This window comes from Danaus plexippus, chromosome 12 (genome assembly GCF_018135715.1).
Source record: "Danaus plexippus chromosome 12, MEX_DaPlex, whole genome shotgun sequence".
Taxonomy (NCBI): Eukaryota; Metazoa; Arthropoda; class Insecta; order Lepidoptera; family Nymphalidae; genus Danaus; species Danaus plexippus.
In genome coordinates, this window is record NC_083545.1 from 6,965,576 (window position 1) to 6,977,489 (window position 11,914).

General features: G+C 32.5%; 1 protein-coding gene across 1 annotated transcript; it reads right to left on the reverse strand.

Annotated features, from left to right (window-relative positions):
* Positions 1 to 4,029: 4,029 nt before the first annotated feature.
* Positions 4,030 to 7,630, reverse strand: LOC116772356 (beta-1,3-glucan-binding protein 1-like). The gene is made up of 9 exons (XM_032664521.2): positions 7,445 to 7,630; positions 6,531 to 6,755; positions 6,104 to 6,369; positions 5,883 to 6,016; positions 5,653 to 5,819; positions 5,246 to 5,390; positions 5,096 to 5,175; positions 4,420 to 4,562; positions 4,030 to 4,254 (listed from the first exon to the last, which is right to left on the reverse strand). Exons 1-9 carry the CDS (start codon positions 7,569 to 7,571, stop codon positions 4,066 to 4,068), a joined length of 1,476 nt encoding a protein of 491 aa, XP_032520412.2. The 5' UTR covers positions 7,572 to 7,630; the 3' UTR covers positions 4,030 to 4,065.
* Between the last annotated feature and the right edge of the window lie 4,284 nt (positions 7,631 to 11,914).

An 11,914-nucleotide genomic window follows, 5' to 3' on the forward strand; every position in this document is an offset into this window, starting at 1 on the left:
ATTGTTCTAGCCTTTTAAAAACGAAGCTTTTAATAATTTGGTAATCCTTTGATAGATTTTAAAATTTAATCATGCTGTATACCTAACTAAAAGTTGAATATAAACTATTCATGATGAAGAATTTGCTATTGAAAGCAGTATTTTGATCTTTAACTGTTGGGATACCACATAACAGATCCTGTTGCAATAATAACTTCAGGAGATCCTCGGTGTTACCTGATGCATCTTTTTATGTGCGCTATGAAATGAACACTCAATATACGTTCCATAGTGTAAAGAATAAAGAGGTAATAGGAATCGGACAATAATAATTATTGGATCCTCTTCTGTTTCTTTACGTCAAGTGTAGGCAGTGTTATTCACTATCTCATTAACTAATAAAGACCTCTCTCAAATAGAAATCATAGTCACGTAAGCGTAATGGTATAAAATGGACATAAATAAGACTTTAATTTTGAGCGAGAACAGATATGGTCATTGCTATGTTCGTTTTTGCTGTATAGGATATTGTTCAATTAGTATTAGGCAGAGGTTTCTTCACGGGATTTAGCACAGTTTATGTAATCACTTAGAACATCTGTTATCTACAGGGATCTTTAATAGAAAAGCAAATGTCGTCAAAGATCAGATGCAAAGAAATTTATGCTATATTCGCCTTTCACCGAACACATCGTGACGAAGGGGAGGATTGTCAATATAAACTAACTAGACTGCAGTCAAAGGTCAACAGTAGACGTAAGCTTTGGGTGGGGTATCCGATTTCTTCTGTAATCAGCAAGCAGTGAAGGCACTAAGATTTATGGTTTGATTCCCGTACCCTTTTAGTTTTAATTACAAGCTGGAAAAAACTAAGAAACGTAGTAAATATCTTATAACGCAATCTGTCAGGCTGCAGATAGTCAAACAGTTTAAAATAGACTCATATATTTGTCATGTCATAATAATTGTGAATAAAACATATTTTTTCTGCATCTATACGAAAAATCAATAAACACTCTTCTTTTTGAACTTTAAAAAGTAATAATATATAAAAAATTATCAATGTCAGCGAACATTCGTCGTAAACTGTAGTAAGTCATCATCCCGCATGACGGATTTATACGAAGTTTATTTTGAGGAAGTATTTTCTATATATTTATATATTTCAGATTAATAAAATGATCAACATAATATTCACATATACATTATAGTACCTAATGCTTATATTAATATTACATTACTTTATATACGAGTATAATATGAAGTTTTTTGTTTACAAGCAGAATTGGAGACTGAAACTTACTTCATATGATTTGATATTTAAAATAATTTTTTTTTTATTTACCATCAGTGTCTTCTCACGTTTAAGGCGAAGTGGAAAAATATTGATTAGTGTTTAATCGGTCGATTCAAGTTAATAGATTGCTAAATTCAATGACAAGTTTTTGTTGTTTGGGAGCATTTTATTAACAGTTCATTGGTCATGACTCTCACTTATAAGATATTTGAAAAAATGACCTGTAACAACCACAAAGATAACTGAGTTATATTATAAATTTATATACTAGATTCTTATTATCAAATGTAGTGTGCATTGTGAACTATTTATCCAAAGATAAACAGCATCATGTTTTCTTCATTACTCCCATTTTTCGACGGATAAAAATTTCACCATACGCGGAGAAGAACAAGTACCAGTTGTTAGTTTGCTTATATAATATGCTTTTATATTTTTTTATTAAATGATTGTAACTAAGCATTTTATGAAAAATATAAAAGCGAGGAGTAGTTAAAAAAATATGTTCTATTTATCGTTTTCGAAATATCTATTAAGTATCATTATACATAAAAGACAGGGAATAGTGTAACTGACGAACACAAAATTATAACAAAATATTTATTTTATAATCTAAAAAATTATATTGACACTTTGTTGTACGTTTATTTTGTTTAATATTATTAGTTAAATTAATCAGAGTATGAGTTTTACCTTCCCATAGTTTTTAAGTCCTGAAGAAATCATTTTTAAGAGATATCAGGGAACAAATTGTCAATCATATAGGAAAAGGTTACGCGTTTCTTATATAATGAAAAATCTTGGCTAGGAAATAGTCGTATGAGAGAATATGAAATATAAACAAATGTATAATTCATGTAATTGTAGATAAGTTCATAGAAATGTTATAGGAAAAATATATATATTAACAACGGATTGTGATCATGGGTAAAAAAAAATTAAAAGGTAATTACAGAATGACGAAAGTACTGTCTTTATGTAATTTTTTTTTTTTTATAAAATTAAACCATTATTGAGATCAGTACGTAATTTAAATAATTAATATTGTGTAATAGTTAATTAAAATTGTGTCAACACTCCCATCAGTTACCGTATCATATTTCTATTTTTATTCAATTTTGTATATTTATAATTGTTTCGTATTATTTATATATATAGCACATATCGCCTAAGGCTCGACAATAATTAATTAGTTATTTCAAGTCCATTAGTAGAATAGAAATGTCGTTGTTTTACATTTAGTTACACAAACATTACACGTGAGCAATCTTCAAGGTTTGATTTAATTTATGTGTGTCAGTCATAATAGTGTATATAATGATTATTCAACGTTATTTTGATGTGTTTTTATTAATTATTATATCAAAAATTTTCTCAAATCAAAAAGCTTTGAAAGCTTCTCCTCCACGTAAACTTTGACGATTCCACGTTCATCCGATCGTGCAATTGTCCTAGAAAGGTGTATAGACGATTTGTGTGACATATTAATACGATGTAATGGTATTGAGCTCAGTTTTCTTGTCATATTTATTGTATGTTCCTTACTCTGATAAATTGAAATTAAAATTTCCATAAATAGTAAGATGTACTATCTACTATACATTAACTTGAGGCCAAGTCTTCAGATTACTGACGACATTTTAATTTTTTAGGTTTGACTGTTATGGAGCAGATTTCGGATGGTCTCCGTAGATAGCGTTGATTTAGAATGATATAGTATGTTATTATATCATAAAAGGACATAGAAAAAAGTTACAGATTGGATATATTTTTCAAGAAGTAAAGATTCTTGTAGTAAAACAGGAATTGGTAAAGCTGAACCCTTGCATTACTTTTGGTAATGGGAAAAAACGAGAACGTAAGTGTGAAAAAGAGAAAATTGTAATCTCTTTCAATAGAAAGCTGAATAAGCGATCTAAACTTACCTTCATTAAAAATCAGTCCATAGAAGTGAACAAATAATTTCAATTAATACTAAGAAATATTTTTTTGTCTAATTACATAAAAAACTGATATGTCATAAAAAGTTATAAAACGGAAATTTTCAATTCGAAAATGTGGCATTTCTTTATTTTGAAAAGCTCCGCTACTTTTGGCATGTTCTTTTATTTCTTATATATATAATTTTCGTCATAATTTTAATATATATAATTAAAATAATACATTCATAATTTTCGTTATCAAAAACGGTTTAAAATCTATTATTTAAAAAAAAGTGTATTTTCAATATAAATTTTAAAATGTGTATATTATTGTTATATTGAATTAAAAAAAAAATTAAAAGTCACTTTGGTAAACGTGCGGTTCGTATGTAAAGCAAAAAGGAAGTAGTATACCGTATTATAAATATACAACTATAGTAATAATAATGTTCCTTTAATTAAAATTGTGATCGCAAAAAAATGCTAGTTTGACGTAATAAAAATCTCGCAATTTTATGAAGATTAAACAAAATAATTGTCTGTTTCTTTTTAAGATATTAAACTTATCATAAAATTATTTCTATATTACCAGTATTGCGCTATTTTCCAAGCCTTGACAAGAAAAAAAATTGTCTTCCAGGACACGTACCTCGGAAAAATGCTGCAACTTGGTAAACACAACCTCTGTAAAGACATTATGAGACGGATACAGCTGGGCTGGAGGAGATAGCAGGAGTAAAGCTCAAGATCGAACGCAGTAGCGTGATATGGGAGAGATATATATCAGTGAATGACTAGGGCCGGTAATGATGATAGAGATGTCAAAAAGTATTAAAATAGAAATAGGTATTTTTTATTCATTAATCTCTATAAAGCGTAGACTCTAACGTAATCAATGCGCAACATATCTGTATCGTCAAACCAGGTGGAGAACCACTGGTCTTTGGCTTTCCAAAAATCGATCATAGCCTTAACGCTCTTATTGGTCCAGGGCTTATTAGGGCCGTTGGGGAACTCATGGATTCCTCCCACTGATAAACCAAGGGAGATGTAGAACTGAAAATAATATTAAGTCCATGTAATGTAACATGATAATAATAATTTGTCTTGATTTGATTTTTTGTAGGCAATATTTGAGGAACATTTTGCACGAGAATATGGATTATCTTTATTTCAATTTAGCATTTTTATTAATGAAATTTTCTGTTTTGTTAAAATTACCATTTGATCAAAAGGTGCCATTAAGGTTCCTCGCAGCCATTGTGAACCAGATTTTATGTTATTCTTTCTGGCTTCTTCTGCAAATCCTACACCAGGTAAAACGTCACCATAATTTTCTCCGTCAACGTAAAGAGAAATGCCATCTAAAAATGTTATACTAATGTAAAACTAATAATTAAAAATACACTTGCATATTTAACATAAAATATAACTCGATATATTTCATGAATCATAGCCAAATCTACTGTTGCAAGTAATTTACACCAGTTTCCTCTCTTAACTAATTTATTTAAACAACGAGAAATATAAATTCGCATTAGGCAGAGTATAATAGTAAACATAAAGAAAGATTTGAGATTTATAATTCATAAATCATGAATGTTATATATAAAATTGTAGGATTGATAACCTGCGAACCATTTCATATAATTATGATTTTGAAATTAAATAAAACCAATATACATATATATAGAAAAAAATGTTCTATACGAGCAGCCTACGAGCTTTTTATGTCCAGAATATTGCAAAGCAGCTGGGCATGATGCGGATAGATTGATGAATTTTTGTAATGTAGAGATGAGTTTTTAATTCTTTGTTTTCTATTGGAATTTTAATTCGAATATTATTTATTTCCTTTCATGAACTAAAAAAAAATATTATTACACTGGCTACAAACCTGGTCTCCATACCAAAGTATAGTTGTGGAAAGTTTTACTCCAATGGTCAAATCCAACTTTTTCTTTCAAATAAGCTGATCTGGAAATAAAATACATTTTAATAAAAATGATTTCCACCGAAGTTGAACATTTCTTCGATTATCACGTACCTAAAAGGATCTGAGTCATACAATATGGGTCCACCATAAAGATTTTTAGAATATTCCACATTACCCTTAACGCAAGCTATACGTAAAAGCCCAGAAGAGTATCTCTTCGCTCCATACACATTATCCCGAGGTTCCAATTGTATTTCTGCAGGAAACATAAAAGGTTTATTGATGTTTCAGTTTTGATAAATTTGTTAAGTTTCTTTGAACGTGTTTTTGTTTGGATCAAAAGTGGGTATGTATTACAATTTTATGTCAAAATTTATAATATTTGCAAGTTTATTCTTATCCGTCACATAATATTGTCAGATTAAAAAGTAAACAATTCACATTAAATTTGGAGAATATGAATTGAATTCAATCGACCTTAAATATCTTTTTTATGGATAATTATTTAAAATAATTACCAGGTATGAGCCACTTCCCCAGTGGCATCCTTGCGCCAACTTCTATACGACCATATTTAAAAGCAAAGCTGTGCTTTGTTGTCACCTTACCAGATATGACAGGTGGTATGATTTGAGGGCCAAATGCTCTCCGATAGCATTCTTCGGTTCCAATTTTACCAGTACACCTATAATATTTGGTTAATAATTATAAGATTTAGAGAATCTATGAGAAAGAGATATGATCGTACCTATCAGTGAGATCCAAAAATGTTTCAACAGCTCCTTCCCCATATCTTGATTCTAAAGTCATTGGCTTGATGGTCAATTTACCGTCTTTGGCTTGGATATTTTGGTCATACAAATAAATATTGAATGGATAATCCTGAAAGTTTTCAAATTACTTAAAAAATAAAAAGCGATCTATCTCAATTTAATAGTTTAGTTTACGAGTATTTCTTTAAATACAAACCGGCTCTCCGGGAAATTTAATTTCCGGAGTCCAAATCTTCCCATCGTCTATATCTTCATTAAAATTATCCTCGAATAGGAGCTGACCCTTGCAGACAAAACCCGGAATGGACACTTGAGACACTGATAGCTCACATGGGTAGGTTCCTCCTTCCCCATTTGAAGTAGTTGGCGGCTGCCAATTAGGAGCAGCCGTGGAGCTAGTTACGGAAGGTGAATTAGCAATTACTCCTTCAGATATTGGATTCCCGTCTTCGCCAACGTAGCCTTTAAACAATATACAGAAATTAGTAAATCAAGAAACTAAACGAGAGCCAAATATATAAATATAATTACTGATATAATTACTACTCGAATAATTTAAAGATGCGACAAAAATGGTCCTTATGATCAAGAAATTTTAATATCATCATATTCCAAATACATACCAGTCACGGTCCATTCACCGTTATCTTGTCTATAGCCAAGACCATTTTTGAGAACATACGTCCAAAAATAAATTTTGTCTCCTATTTTTAATTTTGCCTTCCTATCTCTAAAAATCCATAAACCATTTTTGGCCTTTGTTATATCCCTCGACCAGTGCCCTGCTTCCAGACCCTCCATTTCTTCATTAAGCTTGCCATGAAAGGCAAAGAGAGAATAGCCGTCATCTGTTAAAAATAAAAATGTAAAAATTTTCCTTCGATCAGTGTGACACAGTTATCATTTATTGTTAATAATTTGTTTTACGTAGTCTTGTAATAAGTTATGTACTGGGAAGATATATTATGCCAAAGTAATCATTGTTTATACTATCAGACAGATCACATAATAATTGGTTGTTTCGTCAATCATAATTAGCAAACACGTGTTACCACAGTTGAGTTTTTACGTGTCTTGAATATATTATCACCTAAAATTTTGTCATAGGCATAAAAAATATGTTTTATTATTACAATTTCATTATTTTTATTATATATATAAGTTTAATTATATATATACTCTTAATTGACTTAATTATTTAGATTGAAGCAAACATTAATAGTCTAATTTGAATCATAATTAAAGTTGAGTCAATTAATTAATTTGGAAGAAGTAATGTTAATGAATAAACAGGTTATGTAATAATGTTTTGTTATCATGTTATCATCGGTCATATAAATAAATAGATGGTGCCAATGTGGGATTACAGGTCAACCAATGAAGATGAGATATTCCATAAAAAAATGTTATCAATGAAATTTAAAATATTCAAAGTAAAAGTTCTTATATTAAGGATTCTATCTAATTTTTTTTTGGGTATTATAAAATAATAATACATAATCCTTATTAATGAAATAGTAAAAATAAAAAGAAAAACCTGGAATCGACACCCTTAGTCCCTCAGGATAGATCGCTTCCAATTTAGCTTCTGGAACTTCGTAACATATCACAATCTTTATCACAGAAGCCACCAAAGCAAGTCCTATCGCAAGTTTTGTACACATTTTGTTATTAAATAGACATGACTGTTTCCCACCATTCGTGTTATAAGACTAAAATTATCAGCAAAGCACCGGTTCTTTTATTATTGCATTCATTAAATCAGATCCATAATAAAAAAATATAGTGAAGTTTTATGGAATTTTATACATTCAATAACATTATTCCATCGTTCCGTAGAAGCATGCAGTTCATTTCTAGACTAGTGTGGACATTAAAAATTTCCCATCAGGTATGTAAAAATACCATAGGTTTTATAAAGACTTCGTATGTGTTACAATTATTTTACGTTGCTAAAGAAGATAGACTAGTATGTATCAACGATTAGAATAGAAACTTAAACATTAAATAAGGCGGTTATATCGAAAAAATCTTATGTTGCAGGCGGAATGATTAGTTTTAATTATGATTTATATCTGTGCAGAATATCCGTCTCTGAAATAAATATATTTATATTACCAATGAGTTAACAGTGATAAAACGACGTAAGTAACATTATTCAATGTATTAATCAATAGTAAATTTGTATAATAATAGTTTAGCATGATAAAAAGGTGGAACGATTCGAAACTAACTTAATATGATATAGACATTAATATTCCAGTATCCCGGTGACGGTGAGAAGACGGTCACTCTTCGCTTCTTGAAGATTTGTCAGAGAATTGTCGAAGAGATGTTTTGAGCTATAAAAAGCGGTTCTGGCGCGGTCCGTAATGACTTCGTTGGCCGGTTTCCTTTCGTTTTATGCATGCGTGACCTGTTAAAGTAACTGAAGCTGCTAATTACAAGAACGAAGTCATTAGCTGGAGAACTCATGTTAGACATAAGCTATGGTACCCTTCACTGGGCTGTTTTCTTGGTATACGTCCGAATGGAAACGGGAAACAACGCTGCCCGGTTCTCAATATTACCTTTAAAGCTATAGAAGAAGTTTGATAAATTCATCAGAAGTCAACGTGTCCTTTCATCCTATGGGGACAATCTGAGAAATCGATTTAATTAGAAATACTAGCTGTTGACGCACAGATATATAATTATACTTTTAACGAACACTTTAATTTTATATTAAAATTAAAACTGTTTCTTTTTAGAACAGATGTTTTACCTTGTACAAATAAAATAAATGAATAAATATTATACTATTATCAGAAACTATACTGTAAGCAAGGGTTAATTGGAAATGCAAGTGCGATTTCCATAAAATTTATATATGATCTTATTAAAGGGAAATAAGATATTTCCAGGTATTAGTTTAATTACTCCAATAGGCTTAAAAACTTGCCATCATATGTATAATAATACGGAATGTAATTTTTTTTAGCAACCCTATTTAAAATTGCGATTGAATACACTTCTCCTTCAATTTTAAAGGAAAAGAGGGATATTGCAAAAAATATGAATTTCAGCAAAACACTTCTGCATAAACTATATTAATTATTGAGTCAGCTTTTGAATATTATTATTTATTATATATATATTTTAGGATGAAACATCGTTTTGACTTGCAACTCTTTGATGCCGCTACCTTGTCGATTTAGTAAATAAGTTTTCATGTCTCAAATAAAGTTGTTTAAAATACATAGAATACTCAAGTAACAAATTCCAGTAGTGAACTGCTTACATTTATTACAAAGTATTTTTTTTTTATTAAGGTTTAATATGTCGGAAACAATTTCATTGCTCAATTCATTAAGGAGAATCTTTGTTGCATCCATTTCAAGGATAGTTGATTGCCCAATACCTACATCTGCATAACTCCGTTCTGTTTCAAGAACACCCCGAGAAAAATGACCTATAAACACATCGACCAGATCTGGCTGTAGGTTTGGGATTGCTAAGGGTGCTGGATTACTTCGGCTGCAACTCGGCTTGATAAAAATCTTTATCCCAATAACGATACACACGGCGGCTAACATTGTGGTCAAGTTTTCAAGATCCGGGTCCTACAAATCAGCATAATCCATAAAAAAGAAATATTTATCAATGCATGCTATACTTAGTCTCGTTATAACGTGATGTTTTGTTGATGACCTTTTTGAATATGTTCGTATTATTGAGAGAGATAAAGTTTTGACGCTATTAAGTAGGTTTCAACGTTGTTATATACGAAGCTGTCAGTTTTATACATGTACTTTCTGTGACAACTATCTAGATATGTATATCGATACTGTTCAATCAAGTATTACTTATGATTTCATTCTTTCATCGTAGTGAAATTTGGTGGTGCTGATAAAAAGTAGAAAAGAGAGGTTATGGTATAACTTGCAAAATGTTAATCTCAGGCAGTCTCTGTTGGGAGCGTTCCAAATATTATATAGGGATTTCCATTAAGGGCGCTTGATCTTTGAAATGCAAAAAAAAATACATGTAGGAAAGATATTTGCAAAATTTTTTTTTTATTTGGAAGGTCTATCGACCCCATTATGTATGGAATATGACATCATTCAAATGACCGCCACGGCTTCGGTTGGTGGCGCGCACACGAAAGGTCCAATTTTCGATGACTCTGGCGCACAAATCGGGCTGTATTTGATCGATGGCGTGGCGTATGTTGACTTTGAGGGCATCGGTGGTTTGCGGCTTGAAGGCATAGACCTGCGACTTAAGAAAACCCCACAAGAAAAAGTCCAGCGGGGTCAAATCGCACGATCTCGGTGGCCAGTTCACGTCGCCTCCGCGCGAGATGACCATGTCCAGAAATTGCTCGTGCAGAACTTCCATCGTAGCGTGTGCTGTGTGGCACGTAGCGCCGTCCTGTTGAAACCAAATGTTGTCCAGATCCATATTCTCGATTTCAGGCCAAAAGAAGTTGGTTATCATCGACCGGTATCGCTCACCATTGACGGTGACGGCCACACCATTATCGTTTTCGAAAAAATACGGACCAATCACGCCTCCGGCCCAAAATCCGCACCAAACAGTCACTTTCTGCGGGTGCATTGCCACTTGGTGAACCTCGTGTGGATTGGTCTCGTCCCAAATACGGCAATTTTGCTTGTTGACATAGCCATTCATCCAAAAATGCGCCTCGTCGCTGAAGATGATTTTTTTGCCAAAATCGGCGTCAACTTCCAACTGCTCTAATGCCCAGTCAGCGAACACACGGCGCTGTCTATGGTCATTAACCTTGAGCTCTTGGGTCAGCTGGATCTTGTACGGGTGCAGGCTCAAGTCACAACGCAAAATTCGCCAAGTTGTCGTCTGCGAAAGGCCGAGTTCCTGTGCGCGACGCGGAATTGACTGCCGCGGGTTTTCGAGGACACTGTCGCGCACAGCGGCGATATTCTCGGCAGATCTCGCGTTACGTTGACGCACGGGAACCGGCTGATTGTTAACTGACCCGGTTGACTCGAATTTGTCCACCAATCGACGGATAGTCGACTCGGCAGGACGATCATCGCGACCGTAAAACGGGCGAAGTGCGCGGAACGTTGCTCGAACTGAAGACCCATTTTCATAAAACAATTTTATGATTTGCACGTGCTGCTCGACACTGTAACCTGCCATGGTGGTTTGGGAGGACGGAATGAATATAACACACTGCATTTGACAGCTGTCACTCAAACAACATGGCCGCAATCAGCTGTCAAAGTTCAAGCGTCCCTATTGGAAAACCCCATAGTATTTAACACCACCAACACTCAAATGTATCTTTTTCCCGTCAAGAGGATTCCGTATACATTGACTCCGACGTTTCAGAATGTATTTTTGCTATTTTAAAATAAAACAAACTTGCTTTCATGATCACAAACGCCGAACTATATTCAAAAAAGGATCCGTCATAGTGGACACAATACATTCTGAGAGATGGAATAAAGAGTTAAATATTTTTCATTCATTAAATATAATAATTACGCGTTAAGAATTTTATTTGATGCTTTCAATCCTCCATTTTAAAAATTGCTTTACATAGATCGCTGTGAGTCATTGAGGTGTCCTTGTTTATCAACTTGGGAAGATCATTGTGTCCGACGCCAGAACACCAGCAATAAAATTTGGTATTCTTGCGAAAAGCAGAGAAATTTTTATCGGCACGGTTTCATTATTCTCCAAAGCACAGGTCCGATTGTATGAGAAGTACTATTGTCTAAGGTAGAGTAGGAGTAGGAGGAATAAGTCTCATCGAGAAGAGACATCCAAAATGGTAATTGATAACCACGATTTGATTAAAATTATTCTAAAAGCCTTGAGCACAGGCGTGAAATAGCTGATCTCTGGGTATTTTCTATGATGTATTTGAGCAAGTAAAGCACAAATTAATTCATGTTTTCCTTCGAATAATTAAAAGCACAGTCAACTTCGTTTTTAATTGTAAATTATCAAAACTATATTTTCGGTATAAAAACAA

Excerpts from the sequence above, each read along its gene's own strand:
- LOC116772356 (XM_032664521.2), bottom strand. The coding sequence starts at position 7,571 with ATGTGTACAAAACTTGCGATAGGACTTGCTTTGGTGGCTTCTGTGATA. Across the intron at positions 4,563-5,095 it reads TACTTTGGTATGGAGACCAG|ATGGCATTTCTCTTTACGTT; the intron begins GTTTGTAGCCAG and ends TAACATTTTTAG. Across the intron at positions 4,255-4,419 it reads TGGCACCTTTTGATCAAATG|TTCTACATCTCCCTTGGTTT; the intron begins GTAATTTTAACA and ends TATTATTTTCAG.